This window comes from Acipenser ruthenus, chromosome 47, assembly GCF_902713425.1.
Source record: "Acipenser ruthenus chromosome 47, fAciRut3.2 maternal haplotype, whole genome shotgun sequence".
In the NCBI taxonomy this organism is placed as follows: Eukaryota; Metazoa; Chordata; class Actinopteri; order Acipenseriformes; family Acipenseridae; genus Acipenser; species Acipenser ruthenus.
In genome coordinates this window covers 6,095,266-6,115,715 of record NC_081235.1, presented here as the reverse complement: position 1 = coordinate 6,115,715, position 20,450 = coordinate 6,095,266, and the positions used below count along the sequence as shown (strand labels likewise).

The window sequence follows — 20,450 nt, the reverse complement described above, 5'->3', positions numbered from 1 at the left end:
TAATAATAATGTACATCAATAACATACACGGGACCCAATGTACTACAGCGACACCTAGTGGAGAGAAAGCAACACGACACCCAATACGTTTTTACACCTCTTGACACGTGGCAATTATTATTATTATTATTATTATTTAGTCATTTAGCAGACGCTTTTATCCAAAGCGACTTACAGAGACTAGGAGGTGAACTATGCATAAACCACAGAGGTTAAAAGCTGCTATTATTCTCATGGGACGATTATACGGAATCAGCTCATTAAATATTTAGTACGTGCTGCCCAGGTTAATATAATAGAAGGTGGGACCATTATGGACTACTGTGTCGTAAACGGAAGGCTTTCGTACTCCTTTCTATTGTAATGAAGGTCAGTCTTTTAACGCTACTGGCGGTCCACTGAGAAGCCGCTTCCCAGCGAGCTGCTCCAGACAGCGCTCCACAGCACGCCGCTCAACCCGCCGAAGAAGACAGACGAAGACCTGGGGAGGAAGAAGGGATTCTTCAACCGCTACAGGGATTTTTTTTAAAAGTAGAAATATATATGTTAAGCCTATTTAGATGTATTAGATAAAGTTTTCAGTTCACAAAACTTCTTTTCAGTGTAAGAAGTTGTTGTTGTTTTTTTTGTTTTTTTTTTTTTTTTTTTGCAGCTTGCTTACCTGCGTAGTCTGCGCCTCTGTCCCCGGTTGTCTGTCCCTGACGCCCCTCACTATCAGCAGCATGCACTGTGAGGCGCTTGGAAGCGCCGTTTCCAGCTCTCTGGGAGTCGAGGGGTTAATGAGACGGTAGAGAGACTCCATTGGACCAGCAGCCAGACTTCTCTTCCCAAGAAAGTGACCTGTAAAACGGCCAGGGTGAACAACTGACTTCTAACAATATATACAACTAGGGCCAGAAGTTTTGCATCCCCTAGAAATTTAGGATTGAGACATAATTAAAAAAAAAAAAAAAAAAAAAAACAAAACACCTAGTAACATAATTTAGATATTTTATTTTACATAATGTAATCAAATAAACTACAAAACGATATCGCCAAAGTCTACCGGAAGCCATAAAAGTAGTACAGTATTTCATATTAGATTTTGAAATGTCGCATTTTTCAACTTCTGTCAGTATTTCTAAGTATGTTTAAAACTACAAAGCGGTATGCAATTCAATATGTTATCGTACTGAGCAGGTTTCATTCGACTTTATGAAGCTAAATTAGTTCATTATACAGGGTGATGCAGCGCTTTTGGCTATAGCTGTAAAGGTTAAAGGTATAACACATTTAATCTATTTTTTTTTAAATATATTAGCCCTATCGTTAAAAAAGGTCAAACATACATATATTTCATTATGAGTTTTGATTCATGAGATGCTGAGACTTGATGACGTCCTTTGTAATCGGCCGCGAGGTGCGTGTTTAGCTGACACCGCGAGGCACTTCCATCAAGCGGGTGCCGGTCACCCTACAGCTAATTTTGGAGAATATAAAGAAACCGAACTGTCAAGAATGCAATGCAGGGACAGCAAGGCATTCGTTTTTACTGTTCGGTTTAACCCGATAAAGTTAGCTTCCCTGTGCATAACGTATAGTAACACAAGGCGTGGATATTCTCGTACCTACAGCCCAGTGGTATCCTCTGGGTAATGACCTCGCTCCCACGAAGCGCAAGGTTCTGGCGGCAGGACGTCCCGAGTACACCGGCAACGGGACCACGACAAGAGGCAGAGTCCACCAGACCAACAGCCTTCTGAGGTCCATGGTTCTGTGTCCGAGTCCCTTCCTTGTCTAGAACCTTTTTTAAAAATTATTTCTATTTTCTTGCCCCTCCCAAAGCACTCACGCTAATGCTCCCTTGAGAGCTGATTTCATGATTGCATTTAGTTATTGGGAAGACGGGGTAAGTCTGCCCAAGTGAAATCCGGTGGAATGTAACACTGTGTGGCTTCAATCAATACAGGGCTCTTCAGAGCTGCGATGGCAGTCCTGAAGGCTTGACAAGTCAGCTGATGGACCTTGAGGGAAGATGAGGGTTGCAGAGGATCAGGTTGAGTTTTACATTTTCGACACTATCAATCACAGGCCTCTCCATGCTGGGGCATTCCCATAACGCGAGGGCGGGCGCACACACACACACACACACACACACACACACACGCACACCCACACACACACCCACTCACACACGCACGCACGCACGCACGCACACACACACACACACACTCAACATTTCAGCAGACAGTTTAACTAAAAAAAAAATGCAATTTTCATGCTCTAATTTGATCAGACCCATTAAAAATCAGACTTACAATATTGATGTTCTGTAATAATAATACGAATACTTTGCTGTTTCTGGTCATTAGCCTAATGTTCCGGGCATTAAGAAAGAAAAACAAAAACAGACACCGCTTTAAATAAATAAATAAATAAATAAATAAATAAATAAATAAACAAACAGACACTCATCCAAACCCGGGCTGACCAATCCCGGTCCTGGAGATTTATTCCACTCCAGGTTTAACAGGTAACATGAGATTCGGAGCTACTTCAAGGTCTGGATGGAGGTTTAATTGATTCAACTAACCCATTTAAAACAGGGTTGGAACAAAGACCAGGAGTGGAACAGCGTTACAGGGAATAAGGACCTCACATGAACAGGCAGATCAGTGAATATCCTTGTAAAGGGAGGTGCAGTTCAACCATGTTAGATTGTGTCTTTCAGCACCGTGTTCATGTAGAAATGAAAAGGGTAAAAACCCTCAATAGAAAAGAATAGAAATAAAAGAATGCTTTGAATAATTGAGTTTATTCCCTGATGTTTTGTTTGGTGAATATACAGTAAACATTACACTGGTGTTGAGGGGTTAGCTGGGGTTGGGTTAATAAGGTTCGATGATGTCTGCGACTCAACGCTATCAATCATCTTCCTTTAAAAACCTTTAATTAGGAAGTCACATCGTCCTCTAAGTATGAGAAAAGCAAAAAAACAGCAAAAACGATTTACTAAGACTTTACTGGGCAAACTTAAACTAGCATGAGTCCTTAAATAGCAGTCAGAGTTTTTATTTGAATTTTTGTTATCACTGCTAGTTTTTAAGCTTCAGCAGATACACTGCATGTCTGATTAAAATTATCAGCATTCTCGAGCTGAGGGAACACGAAGCCACTTTGTGGTTTGGAACCTGGTTTCAGGCCACTGCATGGCACACCAGAGGGGACTTAGGGTTTGATACAGCAAAGCTGCCTCAAAGTAGCTCTCCCAGTCTCCTGGAACCAGATTTCAACCCACTGTTCCCTCAGCTTTAAGAAACACTCTGTATAGCTTACAATCTTAAGCCTTCATGCCATCCTAGCTCTATAAACTGCAGCAAACATCATTAAAAGCTATTAAAATCCTGCTTGCTTCTGAATTGAAAGGGGACGTCTCCCAAGCCAGTGTAGGGCATGCTGGCGCTGGAAGTGAAACCCTGCGGGTTTTCGGAAAGCGGCCTAGGAGCCTCCAGATCCAGGAACTCAGGGCTGACGGTCTCCTCAGGCAGGTTGACTCTTGGGGAGGCTGGGTCCAGGAGCTCCCCTGGATTGGAGTGGTAGGACCAGCAGGTGGAGGCCGAGCCCAGAGATGAGGCCCCTGAGGTGCCCAGGCTGGTCAGGCTGCTGCAGGGTTCCCCCGTGAAGCTTAGCGAGCGGAGGTCGAAGACGGGGGAGAAGGGGGGAGGCGTGGACTCGTGGAGGTTGAGTTTGGCCACCAGGGGTTTGCCCACGTTGACTGTTTGGATCTCCTCCACAAACTCGTCCATGTGGCAGTACTGGTATTGCAGACACAGTGAGAACTTCAGCTCCCTCTGCACAGACACACACACAGAAAGGAGATCAGTGGTTAGGTGATTTGTATTGTTGCTAATCTTAAACCAGTTTGCTGAAAGTGACTTTGGCAGAAGTAGAGTTCCTAAGGTAACTTGGGTTTAGAATGATGACTGATAAGGCATGTGCAGAAATGTATGGCAAATAAGTAAAATATGGTAAACCATTAACCCCAGTAACCTTGTAAAGGAGAGTAGTTAGCGGTTGGTTGCACTTAAATGGAGTAACAGCTGAATAAGTAATTTCTATTGATATGTAGTAAGATAAGAAAAAACAAACTTTAGGTCACGTATGTCCTGAGCCTGCTATAGTATAAACACCAGGTATAGAGGAATACAAAGACAGAGAATCTCCCAGTACCTCCAGACTCAGAATCCAAAAAGTGATTTGTTGAGGCATCCTACTAACACAATGTGTAGTAGTCTCTGCCGTTCTTTCATTTTTTAATAGGATAAACACTGGGTTCACATATTTTGTTTGTTTTGGGGGAGTTTTATTGGTGTTTCTCTGTTAAAACCTAAAACCACAGGGCTCCCGAGTAGTGCATCCAGTAAAGACGCTCCACGTGGAGTGCAGGATACACCCTACAGCCTGGAGATCGCTGGTTCGGGTCCAGGCTATTCCACTGCCGGCCATGGACGGGAGTTCCCAGGGAGTGGTGTACAATTGGCCGAGCGCCACCCGGGGTGGGGAGGGCTTAGGTCGGCCAGGGTGTCCTCGGCTCACTGCGCACCAGCGACCCCTGCAGAGCGCCTGCGGGCCTGCCTGTAAGCTGCCCAGAGCTGCGTGGTCCTCCGACGCTGTAGCTCTGAAGGTAGCTGCATGGCGGGCCTGCAGAGTGAAAAGAAGTGGACGGCTGATGGCACACGTTCCACTGGAACCCCCCTTGGCACGGCCCTGTGTTTGCATCTCGAGCGGAGCTGTCCTAGACGACACAGTGCCTGACCTTGAGTCTCTGCAGCGCACTGAGCCGGGTGTAGAGGCACGAAGACTCTGGGAACTGGAAGCTGTCCACTGTGAAGAGCAGGCTGCCTGTGTCCTCAGGGAGCTGCCGATTGGTGATCTTCAGATCCACATCCAGGTCCTGCGAGACACAGCATGACACAAAAAAACACAGGACCACTCATTAGTACTGCCATCCAGTGCCTGGCTCGTGGGATGGGTAGATCAGTCCAAATCTGCGGGAAAGTATGCAAAAAACTGCAGACATTTTAATTAGATATCTGCAGAGTGTTCTGCGGAACATCTTATGTGTCTAGTATTTGTATTAATAATGGCTTATAAACATGTAAATTCAGTAAACATAACCATATTAAAAAATGTATGGGTTGAGTACTTTCAATGGAATATAGCAAGCATTTTTGTCAGTAAAATCTTTTTCTAGAAATGGTCAAACAAAAACATCACATGAGACTTCTTATTGAGCCACCTTTTCAAAGCCTCAGCTCAAGTCTTTAATTAACTCCTACTTTTTGAAGGAGACAAAACATCTGTGAATTTAACAAAACTAGAACTGAACAACTCAGTTATGGGATAGTCGTGGGACATGGATTTAGAATCTGCGCTCGGTCTGGGAAGGGGTCCGGGGGTGTGGGGTCTCACCTCCGGGAAGTCAATGAGCCGTGTCTCGCAGTGGATGATCTCAGATGGCTTCTCCAGGATGCGTGTGTAGATGATCATGATGTTGGAGAACTCAGCAGCGAACCCCAGCTGTACTCGCACCCCACAATCGAAACACAGGTGCCTGCACTCTGGAAGAACTGCACACAGAGAGGAGGGACACAATATCAGCAGCGTTCACAACAGGCTGGCTTCCTCTACAGCTCTGCCCAGGTGTGTTTCAGTGATGTGGTGGCCGGGGTTCAGCGGGTTCAGTTGCAGCAGAGGGGTCTCACCGTGTGCGATGGCCCACTGCAGGTTCCTGGCCGAGTCCTCCTCGCAATCCGGAGGGAGGATCCTGTCGCTCAACGCCCTTCTCTCTGAGAGGTTACTGCGCAGCTCCAGAGCCTGCCTGCCACGCGTGATCTCACACCGCCCCATGTCTGCAGAGAGAGAGAGGGAGGGAGGGAGGGAGAGGGGGAGAGAAACACAGTGAGAGAGGAACACAGAGTGAGAGAGAGGGAGAGAAACAGTGAGAGAGGAACACAGAGTGAGAGAGAGGGAGAGAAACACAGTGAGAGAGGAACACAGAGTGAGAGAGAGGGAGAGAAACAGTGAGAGAGGAACACAGAGTGAGAGAGAGGGAGAGAAACACAGTGAGAGAGGGAGAGAAACAGTGAGAGAGGAACACAGAGTGAGAGAGAGGGAGAGAAACACAGTGAGAGAGGGAGAGAAACAGTGAGAGAGGAACACAGAGTGAGAGAGAGGGAGAGAAACACAGTGAGAGAGGGAGAGAAACAGTGAGAGAGGAACACAGAGTGAGAGAGAGGGAGAGAAACAGTGAGAGAGGAACACAGAGTGAGAGAGAGGGAGAGAAACACAGTGAGAGAGGGAGAGAAACAGTGAGAGAGGAACACAGAGTGAGAGAGGAACACAGAGTGAGAGAGAGGGAGAGAAACACAGTGAGAGAGGAACACAGAGAGAGAGGGAGAGAAACACAGTGAGAGAGGAAGAGAAACACAGTGAGAGAGAGGGAGAGAAACACAGTGAGGTGGAGAGAGGAACACAGAGGGAGAGAGAAGGAGTGAAACACAGAGTGAGAGAGAAACAGCATTAGATCCTCACTGCTTTTCAGGAGGACATGGATGCAAGTGAGTTGGAGGGGGGTCCCAGTCTGCTCTCACCTTCAGCCACTTTGTCCAACAGGACCGTGACCTTCTCGTCCTCCAGGAGGCGCTCTTTCAGGAAGCTCATGAAGATCCCGTTGGAGAGGCAGCCCTTGTTCACTTCGTACGCCTCCGCGTCGACACACCTGCAACCACACAGCGCACCGTTAGGGGAAGGAATTCGGCATGACCGCACGTAGACCAGGCAATGGTTTCCTGGGACGTTTACCGTTACTTAAAAGCACAGGGCCCATTGATCATTATTGATTCCATCAAATTGAATACAGCCATTCAGGAGTTGTGATTATTAGCTGGCGATCCAAACTGAGAGCACTTACGTGGCGTATCCGAAGACTATATTCGCTGTGACCTTCAGGGCCCCCGGCTGTGGAATGATGTCATCGTTCATATTCCTATTGAAAAAAAAATACGCTTACATATTTAATACGGTTTACCAAGGTATTTTTGCATGGTATTTTTGCAGTTTTCTCATGGCTGTACTATGCATTTACCATAGTTTACCTTGGTTTGCCATGTTTATTAATATGCTTTACCATACCTTGCAATTGTTTACAGTGCTTACCTGTGCTTTCTTACATTGCTATGCAGTTACTATGATAAACTTTTATATGAGGGGAGGGAATATGTTGCAGAGCACTTTCAGTCCTTTCAGATTTTAGCTTAGCAAGGCAAAGCCTAGCAAGGAAAAGCCAGCTGGGTAGAGATAAGCACATATTAAACAGGCTAGCCCCTCCCTAATTACTGTATCTGTACGACGACCCAAATTAAATACAGGGGGCTCCCGAATTCTGAGCCCTGGTACTGCTGGCAGTGAGCAGCGGGTCCCGTACCGTTTGCGACACATGTCAAGCAGGAAGACGTTGAGGCCCGTCCTGCGTTCCTGCATGCGCTGCAGGATGTCCTGCACCCACAGGCAGTGCTCCGAAGTGTAGGAGGCGGGAGCGTCAATCGGGACCATGAAGCTGTTCCCGTAATTCTCGTACCCGTGACCGGCATAGTACAGCAGCCCTGGAACAACAAACCACAGGGTGTCATTAGATACTAATACATTAGCTGCACATGCCCTTCACTCTGGATCTCTTTGCAGTGTGCATTAGAATGAATAGACAGACACAGACAAGACACACGAACCATATGGAAGTTAAATGGAGAGAAGGGAGGTAGGAGGCACTTTTTATGGGGTGCACGGAATGGGTTGCTTAGCCATGCTGCCCTTATACGTTTCCTATAGTAAAAGCAAAGTGTAATAAAGCACAGTGAAAGCATGGTAAAGCATAGGTAAGCACTGAACAACAAGCATATTAATAAACCAGGTTGAACTATGGTAAATGCATGGTATAACCATAGGAAAAGCACAGGAAAAGTGCAAAAATACCGTGGTAAACTTTTATAAAGGGTGCTGCTATTGACTCATTGGGATCTTACAAGAGCTGTCTGGAAGCAGCCCTGGGATCAATGATGCATTAGCGACCGGACAAACACGGAACATCTTGCACTGTCCAGCAGAAAAACACACTGACACACCGACAGGCAGACAGGACACCGCTCACCTAGACTCACCCCTCCAGCAGAAAAACACATTGGCAGACAGACAGACCGACGGACAGCCGGACAGACAGACGGATGGACGGACGGCGCTCACCGTAGACACCCCTGTCCAGCAGCAGCAGGAACTCGCAGACAGCGCTGTGCATCTCCTGCCTGTCCAGATCCAGCAGAGACACCACCTTGAAGTGGAGCTGACGCAGCAGGTTGGCGAGCTCGTGCACGTCTGCCATGGGGGCGCGCAGCTGCCGGTGGAACTTGTAATTCATGTTGCCCATCAGCAACGCCACCTTGTCTGTGGCTGGAGCGAGAGGGGAGGGGGGAGAGCAGAGAGAGGGGGCAATAGTCAAGGGGCCGGATTACAAGTGTGGGTCTTAACAATATGCTAACTTTTAACCATTTACTTTTCTTGGATACTGCCGCAGAGGTCGTTTGTGTTATCTGAGAAGAAAATATTCTTCTAGTGTTTCTAAAATTCAGCACTATTGAATGTTTTATAGTTATGCATGAGATACGACTACGTTGGTAGTTCTAAAACTTGTGTTTCTATGAGTTTGGTTTGTCTTTCTGTAGTTCTGCACTTCCAAAGGGCTGCTTTATAGTTATGGAGCAGGATACAACAGATTTCTCCTGAATACATAAAAAAACTGTTCTAGCAGCATCCTTTCTAATATATTTTCTGCTCTTCTTCCTTCGGTCAGACTCACCATAGAATGGACTGAGCTGTCGAGTGGGGGTGCTCGGCTGTGCTTGAGGGGAGTCTACGGGATAGAAAAGGGCAGGGTTAGCTGCTTGCTACCATGAGCTCTCCCGCTGCACGCTGCAGGAAGGCATCCCCAGCAGTATAAGCCTGTAGAAACATACAGGTGCTCCTAGAGCTCCCCTGCTGGAGGGAGGAGCAGGGTGCATCGAACAGAAACTCAGAGCAGTCTGTGATTCACTCCCATAGCTGTGCATTACTAAATCTCTGGATCTCTCTCTGGGCAGAGCGCAATCTCTCCAACACAGGGAGGAAACAACATACCTTGATTAGCCTCCTCCCAGGGCAGGCCTGTAAAAGAGCCAGGACCTACGGAAAAGAAAAAAAAAACTCCTTCACGCTCTCCTAACAGCACAGCACACAACAAAGTTAATACAATGTCTAATATTGCAAAGAGGAGTCATGTAGCCCTTCTTTCCAGCCTCTGGAGGACAAAGGTCAGCCCTGCAGGTGTTCCTCTGAACTGACTGGGTGCCTGGTCTTTGCACTCCCCTGAGAGCATGACACCCTGCACACCGCACGGCCGTGCTTTTACCAGGTGAGCCACTCGGGGGACCCCCTTTCAGAGGCGCCCCAGCTGCTGCTAATAGGAGCTCGCTTGCATTCTCAAAGGTTCCTTACCGATCTCCACGTGCACCTCCTGGCTCCACAGCTCCTGGTAGCTGTTGTACACTCTGCAGCTGTACTGGCCCCGATCCACCGTGGTAACACAGCTGATCTACAATCGAGAGCACTGAAACTCAGAATACAAGCCTCTGGAGCGGGCATGGAGGTGCGTCTCAAAGCGCTTCAATAAGGTATAGGAGGCCCTATCAGATATTTTCAGTTTGCTGTTTCTGTTCACGTTGGGTATTTTGGATTTTAAATCACAGTGTGATCTGCACACATGGGCTTCAACAGCGCCCCCTATTGGAATTTCTTATGATTGCGTTATTGTGTTACCCATTGCTTGGTCTGTGCCAAATTTCAGCTAGACAAAACCACAGTAAGTGTGGATATACCCCAATTGATTTTACCACAGCCCTGTTTAACACCCCTATAGCTCATACAGGAGCCCCTACCTGAAGGCAGGCTCGGTGGGCCTGGGGGAGGGGCTGTTTGTTGCGGTACCACTGGTACTGTGGCGGGGGGTTGCCCTCGGCGACGCACTCGAGGGACAAGGGGTCTCCCTCCCCCAGAGCCAGGGGCTGGGGCTGGGAGAGGATCTGCAGCCTGGACACTGCTGAAGGGAAGAGCCCGCTGACTGCAATAAACAAGCACAGAGTGAGACCTGACCTCAGCAACACACAGCAGAGTCACACTGATTAGTGATCGAGGACAGCAGATACACTGCGTGAAGGAGATTCTCGATTTCCAGGGACTCCGCTTGTAGCCACGCAGCTCCCCTCTGCTGGCCGCTGGCTGTACCTGAGCTGAGGCTGCTGCTCCTGGACACTCGCACCTGAGCCCACTTCGAGAACACAAACTGCTCCCCCAGGTGAATGCGGCAGATGTAGTGACCCTGGTGCTCTGGCCGGAGCGGGCTGAGGACCAGCTCTGAACTTGTACCATGCAGGACCTGGGGAGACAGGGAGGAGCAGGGTGAGGAGGGGAGAAAGTAGGAACCTATCAACTGTACTGGCTCCACTATACTGCACTATGCAACACAATACAATTCTATACAATAATATTCTATACTATATAGCACTATACCTTACTATACTATTTTATACTATATAGTACTATTCTATTCTATATTACTCTATACTAGAGAGCAGGTGAGGCCAACATAGCTGAAAAGTATCTACTGTTCTGCACTTTCCTACTGTTTCCACACCAGGCAGTGTGACAGCAGTCCACAACCTGCTGTGTATTTAGCTTAAAGCCACATTGAGACAGCTGTGAGATTCATACACCTTTTGTTACAAACAGGTCAGCTACAAACTCAAAAGTCTTCTCAAATAAACCAGTGATTTGCATGACCCTCAGAAGCATCTTCTGCACAGCTTTGTGTACAGTATGTGGCTGAAGGGTGCCCTCCAGTGGTTAAGCAGTGCGAGTGTTTGAACGGGTACCGGTAGGTGAAGCGAGGCCAGACGGGACTCTTACCTCCTCTTTCCCTTTGAACCACTGGTAGCCCAGTCCTGGGGGGCCGCTAGCCTGGCACATCAGGGAGACCACCCCCCCTTCGGAGCTGCTCTGGGACTGAGGCTGCACCTCCACTCTGATCGGCTCCGTCAAAGCGACAACTGCAACAGCAACAACACACACGTCCCTTGTAATGGTTTACCACTGTACATTAGCATGGTAATTCAGCAGATCTCCCCCAATGCTTTCCCCGTGGCTATACTATGCATTTACCATAGTTTAAGCTGGTTTGCCATGTTTTGTAACACGCTTTATAAGGGCTTGAGTAGGTGCACAAAACTCCAGCACACTCAAATGCAGTCTTACTAGGCTGGGTGCACACAAACGACCTTGCAGCTCTCAGGTTAAAAGATGCATTGAATGAACCACACCCCCACCCCTCCCCCAGGCTTCACTGTGCTGAATTTAGCTGTAATGAGATGAAGAGCAGGAACCTGCGGCTGTCAGGTACTGGACAGCCTCCTTGTGGTCAATCTTCTTGAGGCTCTGCAGCAGGTACCCCACGGAACAGGCCCGGTCCGACAGCTGGGAGAGGAGGTACCGGCTCGGGCTGCCATTGGAGCTCAGAACCTGCAGGGAGCAACTCTCCAGCTCCTTACTGCAACACACACACACGGAACGGGTGTCAGCGCCATTAGGGTGGAGTCTAGTTCCCATCACAAGGAAGGGTTGCAAATGAATCTCAACATGGATTGAACTACTTTGTCACGCTAGAAGCATGAGACCAGACCATGTTTCAAATCTTTACCATTTATTAGTGGTTACCTGAACCCCTGGAGAGAGCCTCAGACACCACATGGATGGTCTTGATGACCTGGAGGTACTGGGAGCTTCTAAATAAACTGCCTAAAAATCACATCCCTAAACAGTATCCTAACATGAACCCCATTAAAGACACTGTGCTGTTTTTAACTCAGGCTCCTAGTAGGGTATTGGGAGTGGGAGTTTGCAGTTTTTAATGGATAGTGTTGTGAGGCTTCTGCTGCCATCTCACCTGCTGCACAGACGGGGCTCCTCGCTCACCGCCGTGGCCAGCCTCCTCCAGCCACAGGTGGGGTTGTCCAGCATCTCTGCCAGGCGTCTCAGAGCCTTCTCTCCCAAACGACCCAGGGGCAGACTGCAGTCCTCCATCTCCTGGACTGGGCTCTCTGCTTCCCTCTTTTTTTGAAACGATACGTACATTTATAATAAATAAATAAATAAATAAATAAAATACATACGTTGTTTTTGTTTGCAACCCCCCCCCCCCAAAAAAAACCCAACAACTAATAAAGTAGTACAACAAATATAAAGATACATTTCCTTGTTCTAAATAAACGAACGAATAAATAAATACGATTCACCAACATGGTGGAAATGCAAAACTGGTAATATATATATGTAAAAAGTGGCTTTATTATCAGTGAATAGCAAGCCAAAGTAAATAGCAAACAGGCCACTCTTTGTTTAATGTCCACTCACCATCCAAAACACACGCACGCTGTATTGCACGCTGTATTACGCGCTGGTACAATGCAACGCTGTGTGATTCTCCACAGCAGAGTCGAACGCGTCACGTTCCACCCGCTCCACACATACAACAAGCCCATAGATCTACAACCCAATACAACTTCAACCTGTGAACCTCGCCTCTCCGCTCAGTATAGTGCTTCCGTGCCAATGCTGTGGGCACAGTAACTGGGCAGTACAGTATATCAGTACTGGCAAGAGTGCATATATGCAGTCAAGCCTGCAGCATTGCTAGTTACCCCGGGTTATTCCACTCCAGGTTTAGCAGGTAAAATGATATCATGAACTACGCAGAGTCTGGACGGAGGTTTAATTGGTTCAATTTAATACTTTAGAACAGGGTTGGAACAAAGACCAGGAGTGGAATACCTGCTGGATTCACAAATTCGCAACGCACCTTTTCTTTCTAGTGTTTCCCCGTACAGTAAGCGAGCTCTGAGCCACTGCGCTACACCGTGCTATTGCAACTTTGCAATCCGGATACAAAAAAATAGTAGATTTTGATACTCAAAATCTTAGCAACCATTTAAAATTCAATGCCCATTTTTTTGCAAGCAAGTCGAACTTTTTTTAAAAATCCAAAGTGAACCTGTTCAATTGATAACAGCGCAGTACAGCAAAGAACAGGAAATGCAGCATGTGTGTCTAACGATAAACCACCGCCAGAAATAGCGTATGCGCTATGAAGAACACAGTGTGGAGCAATTCTACTTACTTGAGATGCAGCCTTTCGCTCACTCCCTTTGCATGTCCTCTCCCGGGAGATTTGCCTTTTTCGACCAGATAAAGAAGTCTAGCGAGCAGTTAGATTTATGTATATAATTATATTTTCCTTAAAAAAAAAAAAGTTTTAAGGTCTCTTGCAGTTGTGGGCAGAGACTGAGAAAGAGAGCACAAAGCGAGACCCAGAGCGGCTGTGTGATAATTATCATGGAGGAGCGGGGGTGTTTCTGTCTCAAGTATGCTGGTGACACTTTTTTTTGTAGAATTGTAAACTGACGCGCGCAGGCTGCACCAGATCTAAAGGAAGCCAGTCGAGATAGATAGAGGATCTGAAAGTGCTACCGGCGCAGTCGCGTCACAATATGAAAAGAACTAACTTCTGCATATTTCTGTCACCAGTTCCTCATTTTTTTTTCCTCTCAGATACAGCTATGGCAAACGTTTTCCATCACCTTATAGAATGAACTGATTTTGCTTCGAATGAAACCTGCTGAATAATGTCACTTTAGCAGATTGATTTAAGTACTGCTTTGTAGTTTCCCCATATACTTAACGAGAAACTGACAACAATTGAAAAAAATGTGACATTTCCAAATCTAGCATGAAATATTGCACTACTATTATGGCTTCCGGTAGACTTTTGCGACATCATTTTGTAGTTTCTTTGATTACATGACGTTAAATAAAATATCTAAATGATAGTCATATCGTTTTTTTTAATGTCTCAATCCTAAGTACTGTAAATGCTTGCTTGAATGAGCTCAGTGCATGCTGAAAGTCAGGTATATTTCAATATATTTCCATTTCCCTGCAGTATTTTGCGTCCTGAAGCTTATGCATGCAATCACGTTCTGTACTGACTTTTGGATCTGCTTTGTTCTCAAATTAAACTCTTTTGATTGTGACTGGCGCCACTGGTATGCGTTTCGATGTGATCTCAACCTTGGCAGTCATTGCAACAGCCCATACTGGTGAGCCAGAGCTTGCTAGAACAGACAGACATCTCCGTTCTTGGAATACCAACACATTTCAATACACAATTTCTTTATTTAAATCATTACTATTTAATAGAACAGGTACCAATGATACCGAAGCATTACAAAAAGTTGAGAACGCGCACAGCTTCAGATGTCAAAGCCTCAGTTTCCAGTCATCGGGGTGCGAGCGTGTCGTCACACGTACATTTCTCTTCACACATTTCTGTGTCCTGCGAGCTTCTTCCTGTCGATTCTCATTAAGTGCATACTTTCTGTTTCAAATTACACATTGTCACTGGTCACCACAACTACAGAAATAAGGGCCTAAGCAGATACTTCTGCATTACTTAGTTATTTTTTTACAAAAACGTTCGGGAGGGACAATATAAGTACAGCATGTTGACTTCTGGAGTAGCAGAAAGTCCCTGGTGGTACCTTCCTCGTCACACACATCATCAGCAGTATTCAACAGATCTAATCAGTGAGGGATCTAAAAATAATTCAAATAATTCACCCCTAACACTGCATGAGAGCCTCTTTCAGTTTACGTCTGTCTGCAAAAAGAAGTAAAATGCTATTTGAAGGATTAATAGCCACGGCTGCACGTAGATCCACGTCTAACTGAACAGACCCCTGTGTGGGTCAGCACTGGCTGCTGCTCTCTCTCTGTCTGTCTGTGTGCAGTTCGGTGCACTATAACTTCTTGCCCTTGTGCAGTTTGTTGAAGCGCCACATGTGCTCCTTCCTCATGAGCTTCCAGTACTCCCGGTTCTCTGGGTCCAGCTCCGAGAGCTGCTTGGGGGGTCCCAGGTCCAGCTGGAAGAGCCTGGGAAGGGGAAAAGACCGTATCGGAAAACTGAAGAGCAAGAAATATCCACCTGACATTTAAAGGGTAAAATGGGTAAAATTAAAACACAGTATACAGGGAAAACCTTCAGAAATTGCCACCGCAAAATGGCTTGACTCAACTTTGCTTCTAGTAGTTTTGACTAGTAACCAGGGCTGGGGTCAATTCCTATTTTTCAATTCTAATTGAATTCCTAATTCCAATTCCAATTCCTAATTCCAATTCCTAATTCCAATTCCAATTCCAATTCCCTTTTAAACAATTCCATTGCATCAGTGATCAAAATTGCAATTAGCAGTATAGTCTGTTAAAATGAGTTTCACACAGTGGCAACACGTTACTTAAATTTAAGCCACTGTTTGTCAATTAAATTGGCTTCAGATGAAAGCAGCTGAACAAATCACCACAGTTATAAAGTCTCTAAAATATAAATTCCTTCTCAGAAATTGAAATTTTAAAAAGGAAATTGACCCGACCCTGCTAGTAAGAGACTCAACCTAACGTGAATGGCAGTAGGTGAGCTACCTCACAGGTATGTAGTTGTTACTGTAGGTGGCAGAGGGGCAGGGGCGTGTTGGGGTACACTCACCACTCGGGGTACTCCGAGGCAGCCTGCAGTGGGGGGTCCTGGCCCTCCTTGTAGATGTTGACGCCCATGGCGTGAGTGGTCAGCTTCACGGGGTCCTTGCACACCTCAGGGCCCTTCTGGGCGTCCTTTGCCATGCCTTTTCCCTTTCCTTTTGCCGCTGCCAAAAAAATAAATATACGTTTTTTGTTGCATCCAGGAAGAATTTCCCCTCGAAGACGCAACTGACCCCTAAAACCACAAGCAGTGAATGATTCCGAAGAGAAAGATGATGCTACCCAATACAGTATGTTTGGAAGGAAAATGCCTGTTAGCGTTCCAATCTTTAAACAGAACGAGCAGTGTCTACAGAGCACCTGTTTTGTTTTTATTATCATATGCAAATAATTCACATACAACTCTACGATAGAAGGCTGGTTGTAGCCAGATCACTGGAGTACGTTTTTAACTACAGCACATGATACGATAGGCATGGACAGTGAGAAGACTCCTGTTGAGCAGCAGTTTCACCCACTCCAGGTTTTACAAAGAGCTTGATTAGCCACAGTGTGTACGCAACACGCTCAGGTGTGTCTTGTTAAAAACTCCGAGTAAAACCAGGAATGGATCAAACTGCTATGCAATGGGAGTTATTTTCATCCCTGTAAGATCTGCACTTCATCCAACACAGGAAACACAAACAGAAACCCAGCTTCTACAGTCCACTCCATGAATATGAGGTTTTCACTACACTGTTGCAGTTAACTGGTACTACACAGCTGTGGCCAAAAGTTTTGCATCACCCTATAGAATGAATACATTTTGCTTCTTAAAGTCGAATGAAACCTCCTGAATAATGTCATGTTAACATATTGAATTACACACCGCTTTGTAGTTTTCCCCCATACACTTAATGAAAAATGTGACATTTCGAAATCTGACATGAAATACCACTGTACTGCTATTATGGCTTCCGGTAGACTTTTGCAATATCATATTGTAGTTTCTTTGATTACATGATGTTAAATAAAAAGATCTACATTATGTTCATATAGTTTCTATTTTATTATTATGGTCTCAATCCTAAAATTCTAGGCGATACAAAACCCGTGTTTGTCGCTGTACTGTCAGGGAGCTGTCTATTTATTAAATTCACTGACGTTTTTTACTCTCTCCTGAGGCAGGGGCTAGGAAAGATTCGAATAATGACAGGAACAATTTATATAGAAATGGGGAAGCTGCACAGAACTGAACAGAGACTAATTAGGGTTAAAATTGGCAGGTGGATGGGGGGGGGGGGTACAGTTGACTGATTCACTGACTGGGAGGTACAGAAAGATAGAAGCGATACATTTAGACAAATATTTGTTCTAACCACAATCTACCTCCTTGCAGGCACGCCCCAATGCACAACTGCTACTGCAGCAAGAAAGAAAACTTCCTCACTAGCAAGAACTGAGCCAAGCTTCCAAAAAACACTGATCTGGTGTAGCAATGTACTTCCCTAAACAAAAAAAAAAACTCTTTAAAAGGGGGGGTTATTTTAGCCCAAATGCAAAAACAAAACACGGGTGCATCACGTCATACCCAAGCCCACTGTGCTGCAAAATACTTCCTGATACGAAGATTTGACACAACATCAACGCAGGCCTGGCTGTGAGATCTTGGGTGTGCAGTTTATGTGGCTCTGCTGCCACCTCCTGGTGGAGAAGGTGAACAGCAGGTATACACAGCTCACGAAATGTGAAGGACTGCAGAGGCTCAGTTTGGGGGCTGGTGGAATCCAGTGAGCTCACAATCTGATTGAGTGATGATGCACATCCAGCTCCTAAGCCCCTCTGAGCTTCCTGTCTGCTCCTGAAGTGTGCCTGTCCCCTCAAGGGCACGTCTCTGGGTAATCCAGCATTACCACGTCAGGAGACCCAAACAGAAGCAAGGATTGTACTGACTAACTCCAGGAGCTACCTGGCAAGAAAAGCAGGGTTGGGTATTAGGTGCCCTCCTGGATTTCAGTACATGATGTAAGCCACTGGTTCTACCTATAAACCACCTGAGATCACTGCACTGCGTCAGCTGTTATATATGTTGGGCTGTATGTACTAAGTTTTTTTGCGATATCTTTTTAACAGGGTCAGCTCAAATATTACTCGCTTTCGACAGCACAAAGCTATGATGAATGAAAACTGCTTGGAAGAAACCATTACCAACATGACTACATTTGAGACCCACTGTTCTAAGGTCTATACTTCTACACACATGGAATTAACCAAGCATTACTTACTTGGTTCTTGTTTGTTTTCAGGATCCGTTCCTGTTTTTTTCTCTTATATTAACAAAAGACACAACAGAAACAAAATCAACACACAAACGGCTCGTGGTCAGGGTGGGTCTGTAACGAGGAGCCCACGGGGCAGGGGTTCCCAATCCTGGTCCTGGGGGACCCCCTGTGTCTGCTGGTTTTCATTCCAACTGAGCTCTCAATTACTGAACCAGACCCTTCATTGAACTGATCATTTGCTTAATTAGACCTTTTTGATTGTTTTCAGCTCTTAAACAGCTGCAGGGTTCAATTTACTAATAAAATGTTATAGATAAATTAATGTGCAACTGTTTAAAGAGCTGAAAACAATTAAAAAGGTCTAATTAAGCAAATGATCAGTTCAATGAAGGGTCTAGTTAAGTAAATGAAAGCTCAGTTGGAATGAAAACCAGCAGACACAGGGGGTCCCCAGGATTGGGAACCTCTACACTTGATAAACTGAGCTAGTGCTAAAGCTAGGGGGAGGTGCTCAACAAAGCAAGACTGAGGATCACGTTTACTGAACAGAAAGAGCGGAGTTAAGCCTGATCGAGGTGCTCACACAAAGCAGCTGGGTCGAGGCTAGCTCCCATAGGAGAAGAGGACCTAGGGGAGGGACCACGGTGCGGTTTCTACCGAGGGACTGCTGTGATTGGATACATGTTCATATTCTGAACTCCTCGGCTTGTCGTTTAAAGCGCCGAGGTCAGGGAGTCTCCAATCCGGGTCCTGGAGAGCTGCTGGGTCTTCTAGTTTCAACTGAGCTCTCACTTACTTAATTAAGCCAGTTACTGGTTTAATTAGTCCAGATTAACAGGTGTTCCTTTGATAGACATTAAACCTGCAGGACTGGGGCTCTCCAGGTCCCAGGGTTGAAGACCCCTGCTATAGGTGGACGGGCTAGACGCACGGGTGCGACCTTTGCACTTACTGGGTGGGCTTTTGTTGTCCACTCCTTTATTTATAATAATGGATAAAATGTAAGAGAGGGAAAAAAAAATACAGTTCAAGAATTAACTATGTGAACAAGATACTAGATTATATACTGTATATATATATATATCATTCTTAGCTTCTCACTGCTGCTGCAGTGTCTTTTTATGCAAAGGTTATGTTGTGTATGTATCTTCTGTATTTATGTATAGGTTGATAAAAACAAGTGCATATATAGATAGGTAAATATGTACATATTATTATTATTATTATTATTATTATTATTATTATTATTATTATTATTTATTTCTTAGCAGACGCCCTTGCCCACGAAAATACATATCAAGAACACACACACACACACATATACATACATATATATATATATATACACGCCAGGGGTGGAAATTAGACTCCCATTGCATAGCGGTTTGATCCACTCCTGGTGTTACTATAAGTTTAATAACACACACCTGAGCTTGTTACCTGTACACACTGTGGCTAATCAAGCTGGTATTAAAACCTGGAATGAGTGAAACTGCTATGCAATAAGAGTCTTATTGCCATCCCTGTATACTGTGTATCTATCTATCTATCGAGAAAGAGAAAATAGAGTAAAAGTGATTATTACTTCCATAATACAAAAGCGACACGGTCACGACACAATGTTTTCACAACGAAGAACAACACGTTTCAAACCGGAGCGGCTCTCATGTAAATATCACGGCAAGGTCACAGGCAGCGGGACACTCTGCGGGACACTCTGCCTTCATCCCGGCTTGATCGTTTATATTGCGGCGTTCAGCTTACCAACTTTCTTCGCATATCCACAAGCGAGGATTTTAGGAAGGGTGCTGCTCAGTATCAATCGCAGTCCTCTCACCGTCCCGAACAACGCGATTCCGGACATTGTTTTGTGTGTATATATATATATATATATATATATTAAAATGAACAACCCTAGGGTGCCAGTGCTGCACCGCCGCTACATGTGTAAACTGCACACCGGAAGCAGTGGGATTCATTTCCGCTGCCCGTCGCCCACAGCCTCCTGGGAGTTGTAGTTAATACAGTGGTTGACGTCGGCAGTCTCCGTTCTTCAGAGCACGCATGCATGTACGTATGTATATCTGTATGTATGTCACGATATCAAAACCTAGGTATGCGTGCATTGATGGATTATTAAATCTATATTTTAGCAGCTAAGTAATGTGAATTTATTTTTAATATTTATGTTTAAGGAAGTATAGTCTGAGGCATTTTAATGTTGAATGTCATTTTCAATATGTATTTTTGATATAATTAATTAATTAATTAATTACACATTTATTAACTAAACACATAAAGTACAGCAGGACACTTAAATGTATAATTATTACCCCCCCCCCCCCCCCCCCCCAAAAAAAAAGCGAAGACAGATTTTTTTTAAATTGTTTTTATTTTCTCAACGTTTTTTTTATGTTTTATATTATATTATACAGACGCTTTATTCAGAGATAACGTCACAATTTTATTATTTTTTTTTTTCAT

At 45.2% G+C, this 20,450-nt stretch overlaps 2 protein-coding genes across 4 annotated transcripts; both read right to left on the bottom strand.

Moving 5' to 3' along the window:
• Window positions 1-2,775: 2,775 nt before the first annotated feature.
• Window positions 2,776-13,790, bottom strand: LOC131721052 (mucosa-associated lymphoid tissue lymphoma translocation protein 1-like). 2 transcript variants are annotated; one of them, XM_059014088.1, is made up of 17 exons: window positions 13,292-13,790; window positions 12,062-12,225; window positions 11,502-11,665; window positions 11,029-11,168; window positions 10,348-10,498; window positions 10,002-10,183; window positions 9,562-9,658; window positions 9,205-9,249; window positions 8,888-8,941; window positions 8,278-8,481; window positions 7,466-7,643; window positions 6,953-7,027; window positions 6,633-6,760; window positions 5,745-5,891; window positions 5,452-5,609; window positions 4,796-4,933; window positions 2,776-3,830 (listed from the first exon to the last, which is right to left on the bottom strand). In XM_059014088.1, the coding sequence occupies exons 2-17, from the start codon at window positions 12,196-12,198 to the stop codon at window positions 3,366-3,368; spliced, it is 2,463 nt and encodes an 820-aa protein (XP_058870071.1). In that variant the 5' UTR covers window positions 12,199-12,225; window positions 13,292-13,790; the 3' UTR covers window positions 2,776-3,365. The 2 variants fall into 2 exon arrangements, with proteins under 2 accessions (XP_058870071.1, XP_058870069.1); XM_059014086.1 differs by lacking the exon at window positions 13,292-13,790 and adding an exon at window positions 12,529-12,882.
• A 536-nt stretch (window positions 13,791-14,326) lies between these two features.
• On the bottom strand, window positions 14,327-19,954 carry LOC117401493 (large ribosomal subunit protein mL54-like). Of its 2 annotated transcripts, XM_059014089.1 has the most exons (5): window positions 19,731-19,954; window positions 18,919-18,942; window positions 17,970-18,011; window positions 15,713-15,869; window positions 14,327-15,102 (listed from the first exon to the last, which is right to left on the bottom strand). In XM_059014089.1, exons 1-5 carry the CDS (start codon window positions 19,828-19,830, stop codon window positions 14,970-14,972), a joined length of 456 nt encoding a protein of 151 aa, XP_058870072.1. In that variant the 5' UTR covers window positions 19,831-19,954; the 3' UTR covers window positions 14,327-14,969. The 2 variants fall into 2 exon arrangements, with proteins under 2 accessions (XP_058870072.1, XP_033858146.2); XM_034002255.3 differs by lacking the exons at window positions 17,970-18,011; window positions 18,919-18,942 and having other exon boundaries at window positions 19,731-19,950.
• Between the last annotated feature and the right edge of the window lie 496 nt (window positions 19,955-20,450).

Coding starts and splice junctions, on each gene's coding strand:
- LOC131721052 (XM_059014086.1), bottom strand. Junction 8,942..9,204: donor CTGGGAGGAGGCTAATCAAG/GTATGTTGTTTC, acceptor TCTATCCCGTAG/ACTCCCCTCAAGCACAGCCG. Junction 8,482..8,887: donor ACAGCTCAGTCCATTCTATG/GTGAGTCTGACC, acceptor CTCTCGCTCCAG/CCACAGACAAGGTGGCGTTG.
- LOC117401493 (XM_059014089.1), bottom strand. CDS start 19,830: ATGTCCGGAATCGCGTTGTTCGGGACGGTGAGAGGACTGCGATTGATA. Junction 18,943..19,730: donor TGGATATGCGAAGAAAGTTG/GTAAGCTGAACG, acceptor TTATAAATAAAG/GAGTGGACAACAAAAGCCCA. Junction 15,870..17,969: donor TGAAAACAAACAAGAACCAA/GTAAGTAATGCT, acceptor TTTTTTTGGCAG/CGGCAAAAGGAAAGGGAAAA.